The sequence below is a fragment of the Glycine max genome, chromosome 8 (assembly GCF_000004515.6).
Source record: "Glycine max cultivar Williams 82 chromosome 8, Glycine_max_v4.0, whole genome shotgun sequence".
Classification (NCBI taxonomy): domain Eukaryota; kingdom Viridiplantae; phylum Streptophyta; class Magnoliopsida; order Fabales; family Fabaceae; genus Glycine; species Glycine max.
In genome coordinates, this window is record NC_038244.2 from 45689174 (window position 1) to 45704000 (window position 14827).

Consider the following 14827-nt stretch of genomic DNA (forward strand, 5'->3'; position numbering starts at 1 on the left):
CTTTTTAGATTGATCTATCATCTTAAAAAAATTAAGTTTAATTCTTTATTTATTTACCCTATTTTTAAAGTGGCTCCAAATAATTATTTTCATGGAAGACATTACATTCAACATTAAAAAAAATAATAAATTGACATTTTTGGTTGATTTTAATCCTTTAATTTTTAAATTTGATTTTTTTTTAATGTGAATTTTATGACAGTTTAAAATTACTTGCTAGTGATTTTGAATATCACAAAATATGATTTCTTATAATTTAAACTAAAAGACTAAATTAAATTGATTTGAAAAATTAAAAAACTAAATTGAATAAAAAATAAATTAAAGAACCAAACCCAAAAAATAAATTAAATGACTAAATAATTAATTTAACCAACATATAACATACTAGGAAATGTAAACAAATCAATTGCGTGCAAGAAAACAATAATGGTTGAGTTCAAATACAAAGCATGGAATTATCTCCTAGTACAATTTGGAGGAAAAATCAAATGCTAAACCTAAAAAAGCAATTATCCTGTCCCCTACCAAAAGAAAAAAAAACATATTTTTACAGGAGAGGGGCATAAAAACCATGGTGCTATATTTTCTTGTGCCACTGGAAAGTTGAAAATATGTGCAGAGGAAATTACCAACAAACTAAAAACAAAATTAACCATATAGTATTCTTAGTTTACTTTATCTTCCCTTATATCTTTTAAACACAACTTTCTTGAATGAGCACTCCGCTAAGTTCCAAGTCAATCGCTAACTTCAAAAGCAAATGCATAACCTTTTGTGTCAAACATACATGCTAGCTAGTCGCACCTAACTGAAATTTCAATAGAAGTGGGAGAGGAGAAGGGGGTTGAGGAGCCACAAGAAAATAACATATTCTAAGCAGTTTGTATCTTAGGTCAGCCTCAGTGGTAATGAGTTCAAAAATATTTTGAGGTTAATTTAATGATCCACATTGTAGACATGCTGAAGCATACTCAAAGTTCAGAGCTATAAATCCAGTCCTATGTACTGAATAACAAACAGATTAAATACAAAATGAAACAGATGAATAGCAAAATAGACACTAAATGAGTTAACCTATATTGTACACACAAACACAAATATGTGTAACCAAAATTAGATTTAATATGTAATATACTATATCACAAGTTCATAACAATATACTACCAATCCTCCAAAACCATGAGTCGCATTTTATGTAGAAGCCAATAAAAAATGTAATCATCCGGAAACAATTGCACTACCTACAAGCCTATCAATTACCATCATTCAAATAAAAGTTTGAAAGTCGAATTGCCACTCTGGCACATGGCCAATTTTTGTAGCATTTCAAGGTTGTATCGTCGATTTGAGGAATATCTCTTGTAGACTGTCATGATCTGTAAAGCTCTTGAATTCTGCATTATATATTTTGCAAATTGCAGCTCTCATTCCTTGCCTTCATAATTCTTAATAGTGCACCTTTTAAGTCTCGTAGCAATGCATTTAGGAACATATTGTGGGCAAGCCCAAATCTTCGGACGAGACGAGTGCAAAGACAAAAGCTTATTAAGAACAAAAGTTTGAAGCTTGGGGCAATGCTGTAGCATTTCAAACATCAAATTCCATATAATATTGCTCCTAAAGTTGAGCTCCAAACGAATCAAATTATGAAACACAGGAAAACACTATTGGTGACGCTGCAAAAGTTGTAAAGACAACATGAATATTCAGGCAATATTTTAGTACTTGTTTATCTAAAAAAAGAAAACAAATCAGCAAACCTCTAAGTAACACTGGCGGACCTCCAGTCATGTGAGGGTGTGCACTTGCATCCCCTCATTTTTTAAAATTTATCAAATTTGTAAATAAAATCTTATATTTTTATATTTTATTTCATTTATATTTATATAATTGAATTCACTGATTTTATTTTTTATAATTTGTATCCATTGACTTAGGGTTTAGGATTCGTCACTGGTAAGTAGAACCACAGATACTTCACATTACACACCACCTTGAGAGAAATCTCGAAGCCATCGTTATGACAAATATATATCTGCCCTCAGCAACTTGGGCATGCTCAGTTAAGGAAGGAGGAGTAAGGTTGTCGTCGAGGTCGAGGACGGAGAGCCGCACCGCCTGCCCGCCAGCACTTCGAGAGAAGGCTAGCTTGTGGCGATGGCGTTAGTATTTGGGAGGAAGGACAGAATGTGACATAGCACTCTGTTGGGTAAGCTGATCAGTGTGTCCTCCTCCCTTTCCATTCTCACACTTAATACAATAACCACCTTCTCTTTTCGGACTCAATTTCTTTCCATTCTGAATATAAAAATATAATTTCATAAAAATCGGTTAATATATCATAATATTAAATAAAAGCATTGCTATAATCATAAAAAAATAAAATAAAATACAATGTCTTTATTTTATTTTAAAAATTATAAGCTCATTACAACAAAAAAAGCCACATTGGATCCTACAAGAGCTTCGAGGATTCCCAAAGAGCACATGAACAACAACTTCCGTGGCGTGATCAAAGATATCATTTAGATGAACAAAATAAAAGTTAAAGAAACATAAACATTGTTACATTAATTATTACAAAATTTAAAAGTTAACAATAACAGAAAGGTTGTGGACAGAAAATTGAAAAAAATGACTAAAATAAAATCTTTCGAAAATGTAAAAGATTAAAATAAAATTTTTAAATATTAATGTATCAAAATAAAATTAACCTATATTTTAATGGAAAACACTTGTTAAATAAAATATTTTAATGGAAAACACTTGTTAAATAAAATATTAAATATATCTAATAATTAGTACGTATTTTATTTGGTGTGTTTTGTATGATAAATATTTTATGTAATTAAATTTTATCATAAATAAATATTTTTAATAGGAGTCTTAAAACCAATCAAATCGTTTTAAATAGGTATAAAAAACAAAAAAGGATAAAACTGAAAAAACAAAAATTGAACAAATCGCATTTTGTACTGCGGGTTGATTCAATTTCCAATTTCTACTGTGAAAAATGAATAAAATTAAACCAAATCGCTCATTATAAATCGATAGCAATGAAATCAATGGAACACAAATTAATGAAATGAAAAACTAAATACAAATCTATAAAATCAAAATTGAAACACAAATCAATGAAAAATAAAAGCAAAACATAAATTGTAGCAACAAAATTTGAGAGTAGAAATGCACAAAGATGAGAGAGGGGGGGAGGGACGAACCTAATCGCCAACAAGAAAGAGGGGGGTGGCTATGATGAACTAAGAGCATTAAGTCAAGGGATCGAGTGTAGAGCTGTAGAGAGAGAATACAATTTCCAGTTCCTATTGTGAAAAATGAATAATATTAAACCAAATCCCACGTTATAAAACGATAGCAATGAAATCAATGAAACACAAATTAATGAAATGAAAAACGAAACACAAATCAATGAAATGAAAAGTGAAACATATATTGTAGCAACAAACCCTAATTTGAGAGGAGAAATGCACAAAGATGGGGGAGATGAACCTAACCACCCGCAAGAAAGAGGGAGGCTATGATGAACTAGGAGCACTGAGTCGAGAGATCCAGCGTAGAGCTATAAAGAGAGAACACAATTTCCAGTTTCTATTGTAAAAAACGAAATTAAACCAAATTAGGGGTGAAAACCAAAATAACACCATAAACAAATAGGACTTATTGAAGAGGACATTCTTACCATTCTTAGTCTGTGAAAACTAAAATAACACCATAAAAAAAATCTAAAGAGCCCATAGCATCATTTACACATTTGTCTTGTAAAAAAGTTGAAATCAGTCCACCTAGACTTGCAAAATGGGCTACCTTTTCTACTCTATCAGAATTTCTTTCTAATAAAATTTCAACAACAGAACACACCTCATCAAAACAAAAGGAAGGATGACCACAAATTAACACCAAAACAAATCACACCTCAAGAATTTAACCAAGAAAAAAGTAAGACGTATAGCATACTAGAGAATGTGTAATAGTTGGTTTTTAATACAGTATACCATGACTACCAGTATTCTACATCTGCTTTATTTGCTTTTAAAAATAGCTTTCTTGAATGAGCGCTTATTTAAGTTCCAAGTCAAATACAAACTTCAAAGCAATAGCATAACATTTTGTGTCAAACATGCATGCTTGCACCCAACTGAATTTTAATAGAAGAGGTGGTGGAGGATAAAAGCAGTATGAGGAACTAGAAGAAAATACTCAATTCCAAGTGGTTGCTATTTGGGGTCAGCCTTGGTGGTTATGAGCTCAGAACAAGTTAGAGGTTAACGACCTACCTTGTAGACATGCTGAAGTATACTCAAGTTAGGAGATCTAAATCCAGTCCTATCTACTCAAGAACAAACTGGCCAAATACCAAGCAGATAAATAGGAAAATGGACACTAAATGAATTAACCAATATTATACACACAAATATGAGATAACAAATATTGATTTAACTAATATATATCATAAGTTCATAACAAGCCTAACAACACTCGAAAATAATGAGTTGCATTAATGTAGAAGCCAAACTGAAAATGTAATCATCCAAGAACAATTTGCACCTATCTAGAAGCCTATATATGTAATCATATAAATAAAAGTTCGCAATTTGCACAGCTCCTCAGAAACACCATCAATTCTTGTAGCTTTTCAAGCTTGCCCAGCAGTCCCAAAGATTCAAGGAATAAGTAATGCTGATGCTGTAAATTGTGGATTATGGATTGTCAAGGTATGTAAAGTTCTTGAATTCAGCAATATATTTCACAAATAGCAGCTTGCAGACCTTGTCTTTATAATTCAGAACAGTGCACTTTCTTAGCTATGAAGAAATGCATTCAGGACCATACTCTGTATAATACCAAACCTCGCGAGAATACCTTTCAACAGGAAAAAATTAGGCACAAAAGTTTGAAGCGTGGGGCAATGCTTGAGCATTTCCAACATCAAATGCCAGTTCATAAATCTCCCAAAGATGAGCTCCAAATGAATAAAATTGTGAAACCAAGGAAAGCGTACTTGGTGGTTGATCAGTGACTGTTTTAAAGACAAAACATGAAAAATACTGGTGACATTTTCTAATAGAAGATTGCTAGTATCAATGTTTTAAGACTATTTTCTTGAAACACACTCTTCTATAATTTAAAACCTTGGCCTAAATTAATGGGACTCGCGTAAAATTCAACCACTAAGAGAGCGAGTCCAAAAGAGAAGAAATCATTGTACCCAAGTTTATTAACTTTTTCTTGTTGAGAAATTCGGTTACTTGGAGATTAGTTGGATTAAATATCGGTAGTGTAGCAATTTCGTCGCGTTTCTTGATATCGGGGACAATTAGGGTGGATGCGGTCCCAATCACAGTCCCAGACCGCTTTTTAAAACCTTTTGCAACTAAGGAATGAAGCCAAAAATTGTTTATCTAAAAACGAAAACAATTTAACAAGAAAAGTAAAAAGTTTTTTTTTTCGTTTTGCATTCATACCTAGACAGAATCGTAGATACTCCACATTACAAAGTGCCTCCAAAGGAATCTCAAACCCGTAATTTTCATAAATATTAGCCCTCAGCAACTTGGGCATGCTCTGAAACTCTAGAACAACTGAGTGGGGAGAAATTAAAACCTTAGTCGCTTTGCAAATCCTCTACAATGGGGAAGATACCGGGTCTCCAACATCCTAGCATCATCCAAAGGCGGAGTTTTGAGCTCTGGCAAGTGTACGGACTCAACACTGTTACTGTCCACAAACAACCGACACAGCTTGAGAACGACGAGCGTTTTGTAGTTGAAGATGCTGCTCAAAATTTGGAGCAGCGCCAGACTGTGATTTCGCGGTGCCTCGATTTGGAGGTGTTTGACGTCAAGCTGAACAACGATGGCGTTTAGCCATATGTTGAAATGGAGGAGGTCGTTTTGGTTTCGGCACACGCTGGAGTTGAGGTGGAAGTGCGTGATGGAGTGGGAGGGGTTGCGAGAGAGAATGGCGACGTAGGCGAACGTCAAGAAGGAGGAGTAGGGTTTGTCGTTTTGGAGAAACGGTTCATCGTCGAGGTCGAAGGCGGGGACGGAATGCCACAACGGCTTCCAGCGCTTGGAGAGAAGGCTCGTGGCAATGGCTTCGTGAGTTGGGAGAAAGAGGGAAATGCTAGGTGCACCTATCAATTTTTATGAATGGGTCATTTTGTCCTTTAACATAAAATTATAAAAAGCACGAATTTCTTTCCAAAGAAACACTTTTTTCGAACAGCTTCTTCTTCTCTTCCGTGAACCTGCTTCTTCTTCTCTTCTCCGTGAACCTGCTTCTTCTCTGCGAGGCGCGCCAAGGTTGTCTTCTTCTTCTCCGCGAACAGGTTAGTCTCCCTACCCTTTGTTGTAATATGCAGCATTGTTGTAGCAATGGAACCTTAGGATAGTTACCTTAGGATAGTAACCTTAGGGTAGAAGACGAGAGTAGAAGACGCCGGAAAAAATGGGAAAAAGGGCTCACGGCAGAGGCTTCCGGAAGAACCTGTTCCGGAAACTTTCCGGAAGAAGTGTTCTTCCGGAAGTTACTAAGGCTCATCCCTTTTTCCCATTTTTTCCGGCGTCTTCTACAAACAGCTTTTTACTGGTTTTCTTCTCTAAAAACTAGCCAGAAAACGCAAAAAATATCCATAAATGCGTACTTTCGACGAAATAGGAAGAACAACGACTAACAAAACTTCAAATACGGAACACCTGTTTCACAGGGACCACCAAATCTTCAAATACGGAACACCTACTTCACGGGACCACCAAATCTTCAAAGCTACACAGCGTGGAAAGCAATAGCAAGAAAACGAAAGAAAGCAACGAAGGATGGAGCGCAGTAAGAAATGGAAGCGTGAAGCGCAGTAAATTTAAAGAAAATTACATAGGGCAAAATCGTCATTACATATGCATTAAATATTATTTTATTTTTACTTATTATTATAAAATGAAAATTATTTTTTCTTGACATTGTTATAAAATAATAATCATTTTTTATTATATATTAACTTTTGTAATACAAATTAAATGTTATCATAATAAATATTTTATATCTTTAATAAAATATACGAATTAATTAATTTTTATGATTTAAATTATACTAAATTGTCACACGAATTAATATTTACATTTACATGCACGTAAAAAAATTACAAATATTAGTCATAATTATGTTCACTAATTATTTATGTATAATAATATTAATTATTTTATAACTTAGTTTATTCATTAAAATTAAATTATTAAAAAAATATCATTTTTTTTAAAAAAAAATTTCCGGAAGAAGAAGGTTATCTTCCGGAAGAACTTTCTTCCGGAAACATTCCGGATGACGTTCTTCCGGAAAGTGTTCCTTAGTTCTTCCGGAATCACGTTCTTCCGGAAGAAGGGTCTTCCGGAAATTTCCCGGAAAAAGTGTCTTCCGGAATGATTCAGGAAGAATGTTCATCCGGAAATGATATTTGCAGAAGGGCATTTTCATCCATTCACTGTTTGCTGGGTGCACGTAGCAACTCCCGGAGAAAGAAGAGAATGCGACACAAAAAGTCGTCTGGTAAAGCTCTTGTCTGTTGGGTTTACGAGGAAAAATTATTATGATTTTTGCACACTCATTAGAGAAGATTTTTCATATTACAACTATGGATTCATTCACTGTTGGATTAGACTTAGTTTTTGACGGTAGGTTTTACACATGTGATATTTTAAATTATTCGGTTGAATTGTTAAAATGATATCTAACTGTTTTGCATTCTCTATTCTGCATTTTGGGGTTTCATCTTCCTATCTTTTTATTGTAAGCATTGATATTCTATTTTGATTTGGCTATTAGTAGCACATTTCAGTGTACTTGTTGGAAACTTTCTTGTACCTTTATTGATTATAGTGAAGTTATTTCTTTGGTTTGGACGATCTGTGATTTTTACCCTTGCATTGAGGGGTTTTCCATGTTAAACAAATTGTGTCTCTTGTGTACTCTTGATTTCTATTTTGCATTTTATATTTTATTGTTGTTTTTCATAGGTTCTTGCAAGTTTTAAAAAATTTATTTTCACTGCATATTGCTCTATTATTGATTTTGTTATTGTGTTGATTTATTTTTTCATTAGAGTGGTATCATAGCTCTTTGGTCAAGGGGAAGATGGGATCTTTTAGTGGAGCAAACTATCACTTTTGGAAAGGCAAGATGAAGATGGTATCTCTAAGTGGAGCAAACTATCACATTTAGTTGTAAAGTTTACAAACCAATTTGTCATTAAATTATCTATAAGACTAATTTGTTGCATTTTTTGCACATTCAAAGACTAAATTTGTGTTCTTCATTTTTTAGAGACCGATTTGTCGGTGTCTCACAATTTTGGTCCCTAAACTTTTCAACGACCATTCAATGTTATCCAACTTTTTTCCCATTCAAGGATTTAGTCTTGTTCATCTATTTCACCGTTAAATGATGACATGATGTTTAGTTTTATTATTATTTTACTATGAAGTAAAGTGTTTTTGAAAGGATTAATAAAATGTGACAGTTGATAGTCGTCACAAATTGCAAGAACCTAAAAAGCATGCAAGGTACCAGGAAAAAGATTAATACTATGAAATTGAGTGTAACTCTCTCGCAATGTATTAGATCAGTATGTAGAAAATATGTGTGGTTCATTTATAACTATACACCTTATGTGTAGCTTTACTAACATCATTTCCAAAGTGACTTATATGTCATTGCGTGTGTCGTTGTTGTCACCCTCTATGTGTCTCATCGTCGGCGTCAACGCCCTACCCAAACAACAAGATCTCCAGGTTCGCAATCTCTATGGCTAGATGTACAACCTCTATGGTCAGGTCTGTGGTCTCCATGGCCAAATCTGTGACCCTTAGATATCATATATATGACACAACAACCTTCACATCATCGCTTAACTTGTCGCATGTTGTGAAGGTGGATTCGTGAATTTAAGGCAATGGATTGTCGGTTGTGGACGTAGCACCAGAAAGTGCCATTGAGTTTTATGCTTATGAAATGATGAAAAATGTAATTGCAGATGGTCAAGACAACAAATTAGATATTGAGTAACTAGCGCATGCATATTTTCTTTTGATTCATGGAGGACTTGTTGTACATGGCCATCGCTCTCTCAATTGAGTTGATTCATTATTATTGGGTTCAATGTTTCTTGCTAATTGGTTATGGTTTGTTTTTTAATCTGAATCCATTTTTTTATTTCATTGATTTTTTATGTGTTCTTCAATTTTTGGCGATTTTTAATGACTAGAAAATGTATCATAATAAAATAATAATAATAAAAGTAAGCATCACATAATCATTTAACAATGAAACAAACGAAAATGACCAAGACCTAAGACAAAAAAAAGTTGGAGAACATTGACCAGTTGTCAAAAAGAATAGGGACCAAAATTATAAATGTCGAAGAGTTCAATGATGAAAAACATAGTTTACCTTATTAACTATATTCACTCGAAGCCATATTATATGTTCCTTGTTACATTAATATTATAACCACATGTGGTTATATTATAATTTATTGATTTAGTCTAAGAAGGTACTAATACCCTTCAAAATTTGCACACATGGTAGAATTTCCCTATTTTGCATTAGAAAGATAGAAACAAGGTTAATAAAGCAACAAAAAAATCAGATTATGCTTAGTTTAGAAGAATTTTCGTGTTAAGCATAGATGTTTGCCCACAACTAAAATTCAATATGTGGTCAATATACGGGTTTGGTGAGCTTAGAGAACATAACCTATTCTAAGATATTTCTATGAGGTTAGCCTGGGTGGTCATGAGCTCAAAACAATTTAAAGGTTAATTTAAGGATGTACATTTTAAAGATGTTGAGACATACTCAAAATTAAGACCTTTAAATCTAGTCTTGTTTGCTTAAGAACAAATAGGTTAAATACAAAATGAACCAGATGAATAGGCAAATAGACACTAAAAGAGTTAACATTTACCATACAGAAACATAAATGTGAGAAACCAAATATCAATTCAACAACTATTATATATCATAAGTTCATAACAACAAATTGATGTTCCAAAACCATAAGTTGCATCAACCAATTGAAAATGTAATAATTATTTAGGAACAATTAGTACCCACTTACAAGCCTACTAATTATGATTTAAATAAAATTTTGCAAGTTGTAGAGCTCTTTGGGCACATGGCTAATTCTTGCAAGATTCTAATCTTGTCCTGAGGATTTGCGAAATATGTATTTCTGACTCTTTTATTATGGATTGTCATGGACTGTAAAGCTCTTGAATTCTGCAATATATATTTTGCAAATTGTAGCTCATACTTCTTACCTTTATAATTCATAATAGTACACCTTCTTAGTTTTGAAGAAATGCATTCAGGAACAATTTGTGGGAAAGTCCAAACCATGGGAGGAAATGATTCCAATGGCAAAAAAAGCACAAAAGTTTGAAGCTTAGGGCAATGCTTAATCATTTCAAACACCAAATTCCACCTAACAACGAACCAAAAGCTGACCTCCAAGTGAATCAAATTGTGAAACACAGGAAAACACTCTGTGTCAGGCTGCAAGAGTTGTAAAGACAAAACATGAAAATATTAGTGAAATTATCTAGAAGAAAAATGCTAACAACACACTCTTTTGAGACTCATTTTCTAAAACATTATCTTATTAAAATTTTATTTGAATCCCACTAAATACACGAGTCTTATACCCTATTTGGTGGATCTTATTCCTTCACTAATGAGACCTACATGAAAATAGTGTATGTCACTAGATATGTAGGTCTTATGCCATATTTAGGGAATCTCATTCCCAAATTAATGTTATCCGCATGAAATTCAACCAATGAGAGATTGTGCCAAAAATGAGAAATTATTGTAGATTTGACCATGGCATATTCATTGTCTCAATCAATCTCCATATGACATGTAGTCAATTTTATGACTTCTTTATTATAAGTTGAAATATTCAATTAACAATCTTATGGAGATTGATTGGACCAAGGGTGAACCCAAACCATGCAACATACAATGTTTCTCATAAATGTGAGTGTCTCTTTATCAAAATAGGAAAACAATTTAAGAAACTACACATTTTTTTCTTTTTTCCATTCTTACCTTGATGAAGAATCTCAGATACTCCACATTAGATGCTACCTTCAGAGGAATCTCAAACCTAAAATTAACTTTAATCTCTGCTTTCACTAACTTGGGCATGATCTGAAACTCTACCACATCTGACTTGTTGTAAAAAAACATATTATTCGCTCGCAAATCCTCTAGAATGGGACACTCATGAAGAACCTTTGCTAGATGCCAAGTCTCCAACATAGTAAAATTATCCAAATGCAATGTTTTAAGTGCGGGTAAGTGAACTAACCCAAGAGCATTCACACGGAACCGATACAACTTAAGAACAACAAGCGTTTTGCAATTCAAGATAATGTTTGGCAACTCAAATGGACGGGGCATCTCAATCTGAAGGTGCTCAAGACCACGTTGAATAACAGCATTTACCCATATCTTGAAATGGGAGTAGGGGAAGTTGTTGTCATATCCGCAAGAGTTGAAGCGGAGGCGTGCAAGTTTGAGGGGTTGTTGCACATTACGTGCTAGGAGGGAGCCAAAAGCAAAATTAAAAAAGGAGGAGTAGGATTTACCATTTTGGATAAAAGTTATGTCATCGAGATCAAGGATGGGGATGGAGAGCCACAATGGCTGCCACCGCTTAGAGACAAGACTTGTGGAAATGGCCTCTTGAGTTGAAAGGAAAGACAAAATGTGACCCAAGACTTCATCAGGTAATGCGCTGATCTTGTCCTGTGTTTCCATTTTTCTATTACTCAGAGGAAGGCAAGGATGATCTTGAGAATGGTAGATGAAGTTTTTTGTTCTTGTATTGATTTTTTCCAAAGATATATAAGCAGATGAAATCCTTTCCTAATAAATGAAATACATATTCATTAAAAGCAAATGCAATATAATATTAAATTTCATTTAATGAGATGGAATTTAATATTATGTTGTAACCGGTCTTATTAAATGGTTTGTTTTATGAATAATATTTTAAGTTTGCGTATTGTACACGAAAAAAAGAAGTTACTTTTATATAGTTAAAATTAAAGTAAATTACATTCCACTCTTCTGAGTGATACATGTATTATATTGTCTTCCCTTCTTATGTTAAAATAAATAGTTTAGTCCATTTAACTTAAAACTATTAGAGTGAATTACACTTCTTTTCTAGAGAAAAACAAGTATTACATTATCATCTTTTTGGTATAATATATTTTTGGTTTCTAAACTTTTCACCTTTTTTGCTTTTAATCTCTAAACAAGTTTTTTAGTGTTTTTCATCCTTGTATTTTTGTTTATTTACAATTTTACTCCTTGTTGTCAAGTAAAGCATTAACTGATGACATAGCAATGTTTTCCAACTATGTATTTTTTGTAAATTATCTTTTTAGTCTCTTATTAACTATTCTAACATCACCAATTACTTTAAACAAACGAGAGTTTACAAATAAAGTTTTCTTAAAAAATATACATGTGACTAACCCATCTGACTCTTGTTGAATCTAGACTCCGAGGTTTTAATTATGACAAACTATTAGTAAAGAAAATTACAAAGATGGTCAAGGAAAGCTATGCAAGCTAAAATATTTGCTAAGTGTTTTGGTTGAAAATATAAAGAGCATATCAGAACAAGTACTCTAATGAGTTCGAAACAAGTTTATAAAGAATGTCTTAACATTGCATAAAGAAATAACTCTCAGAAGATTGAATGAAACTCCATTTGAATGATGAGTTAGAGCTTCCTATAAAGACCTTAATCTTAGCAAGTTGTAAAGGACATCAATAAGGTCTTGCTCAAAATGAATATCAGAGGCTATAATGAGAAGACAACATCATAATAAAGCTAAACCAAAGTCAAGACCTTGAAGGAATTTGAGAATGAAACATCATAATGATGTACATAAGCTGAACTAGAATAAAGACTTAGAAGGACTCTAAGATTGGAGCATTATAATGATAAAGCAACATCTTGTTTTTCATATGAATCACAATGATTGAGGATTAATCAAAAGATGCATAGAGTTGAAGATGAGACAAGTCATTAAGAGATTCTGATATTGAACATCAGAATAAAGAAATGATGACTATTCAAAAACCTTCACCAAGGAAAGATTAAACAAGACACCAACAACAACTTACATTAGTTATCAATGTTGAAGTAAGCTACTTCAGGATGGATCTTGATGTAGGATTGACTAACATGATGAAGCCAAGATATCTACAAGGAAACATCATGAAGTTTTCATAACAAAAAGTCTACATCATAATAGGTTCTTCCACGATAACATCAAAATGAACTCCAAATTGTTTTGAAAGAGACAATTTCAAAGATTTCAGTACCTTTGAGTTTAAAAGAATGTCATCTTGCAAACATTTTTCAACATGCTCAAAATGATCATCAATGGGAGAACCATAAAAGGGAATAACCGACATGGAAGCTGAAGGAGATTCGAAAGTATTGTGCCAAAGTATTTTTGGTGACATGTGGAAGTGTGGGTCGAGTAAAATTTGATGATGAAGTAGAAGATGCAGTGGATGTAATGCTTGTCACATGAGATACAAGTTTAGTTTATGGTTCATCTTGAGGTGGATCCTTTTTCTAAGCAATGTTAGAGTGGTGTGATGGTTATGAGTCATGCAAGAAATATGGAATAATGATTTACTTGAATGGTTGATGTGGAAGTGCCTAGTTTCAAACGCTTTAGCTTTCAACTAGATGATTCTACAGGAGTTATTTTTTGCTTAAATAGACCCAGGTTAGAATGGCAATTTGATAAGACATGAAGAACATTATTAGAAGAAAATGTACCTAAGAAGCTGTTGGAACCTAGCATGGAGTAATTGCAATTGTAGCATCCGTTAAAGCTATAGTCTTTCTTTTAAATTGAAGATATTCCTTTTCCCCTACAGCTTTAGTCTCATCAAGATCAATGGTTTCCATTTCTTATAATATTAATGATATGGACTACAAAAATAAAAAAATAAATTAATGATGATAATGTTAATTTTATAAAATTATTATTCTTTTCATCTATTTATTAGTTTTTCTTGATCTATGTAAAATAATATAAGACAACAATTATAATGTGACGAAAGAAATACATGTTTGCATGATTATCAAACTCATGAGTTAACTCGTATGAGTTCACAAGAACCATAAGTTAACTAATGAACAAACACATTTTTAGATAAACTGGCAACAAACTTAGTGGTCCCATAGCAAACTTGATACACTTGCGAGTTTAAGACTAAGTTATTGAGATTGTCATATTAAAAAATAACTTAAATATATTTTGTCCTTCAATTTTTGTAATTGATTTTTTAGATCTTAAAAAAAATATTTTTATTATGTTGGGAAAAATCCAAATTTTACATCAACTGAAAATAAAGTTAAGTTAGAATATATAAGTGAGGGACAACCCTCACCCCTTGAACTAACTTTTGGGGTTGAGTTAGGTCTAAACTCACATTCTAAGATTCTAAGATGGTATTAAAGCGTATTCAAGATTAATCCAAATGGTCACTCACCATTGTTATTCACGCACCAAAAAGCCCAAGAAATGGTGGACGTGAGGGGGTGTATTGGGAAAAACCTAAGTCTCATATTCAAGATTAATCAAAAAAGGGTTACCCACCATTGTTGTTCACACACCAAGTCCACGAAGGGCTAGACGTGAGGGAATGTATTGGGAAAAACTCAAATTCCACATTGACTAAAAATAAAATCAAGTTAGAATATATAAGT

At 33.0% G+C, this 14827-nt stretch overlaps 1 protein-coding gene and 1 long non-coding RNA gene across 3 annotated transcripts; both read right to left on the reverse strand.

Annotated features, from left to right (window-relative positions):
• Positions 1 to 1105: 1105 nt before the first annotated feature.
• On the reverse strand, positions 1106 to 6205 carry LOC102660936 (uncharacterized). Of its 2 annotated transcripts, XR_001389652.2 has the most exons (5): positions 5487 to 6205; positions 3471 to 5041; positions 3225 to 3326; positions 1997 to 2301; positions 1106 to 1679 (listed from the first exon to the last, which is right to left on the reverse strand). It is a non-coding gene; the product is annotated as an uncharacterized lncRNA (long non-coding RNA). The 2 variants fall into 2 exon arrangements; XR_001389651.2 differs by having other exon boundaries at positions 1106 to 2301; positions 5487 to 6203.
• A 355-nt stretch (positions 6206 to 6560) lies between these two features.
• On the reverse strand, positions 6561 to 11869 carry LOC102665056 (F-box/LRR-repeat protein At4g14103). Its single transcript, XM_041017788.1, has 2 exons — positions 11125 to 11869; positions 6561 to 6629 (listed from the first exon to the last, which is right to left on the reverse strand). Exons 1-2 carry the CDS (start codon positions 11836 to 11838, stop codon positions 6561 to 6563), a joined length of 783 nt encoding a protein of 260 aa, XP_040873722.1. The 5' UTR covers positions 11839 to 11869.
• Between the last annotated feature and the right edge of the window lie 2958 nt (positions 11870 to 14827).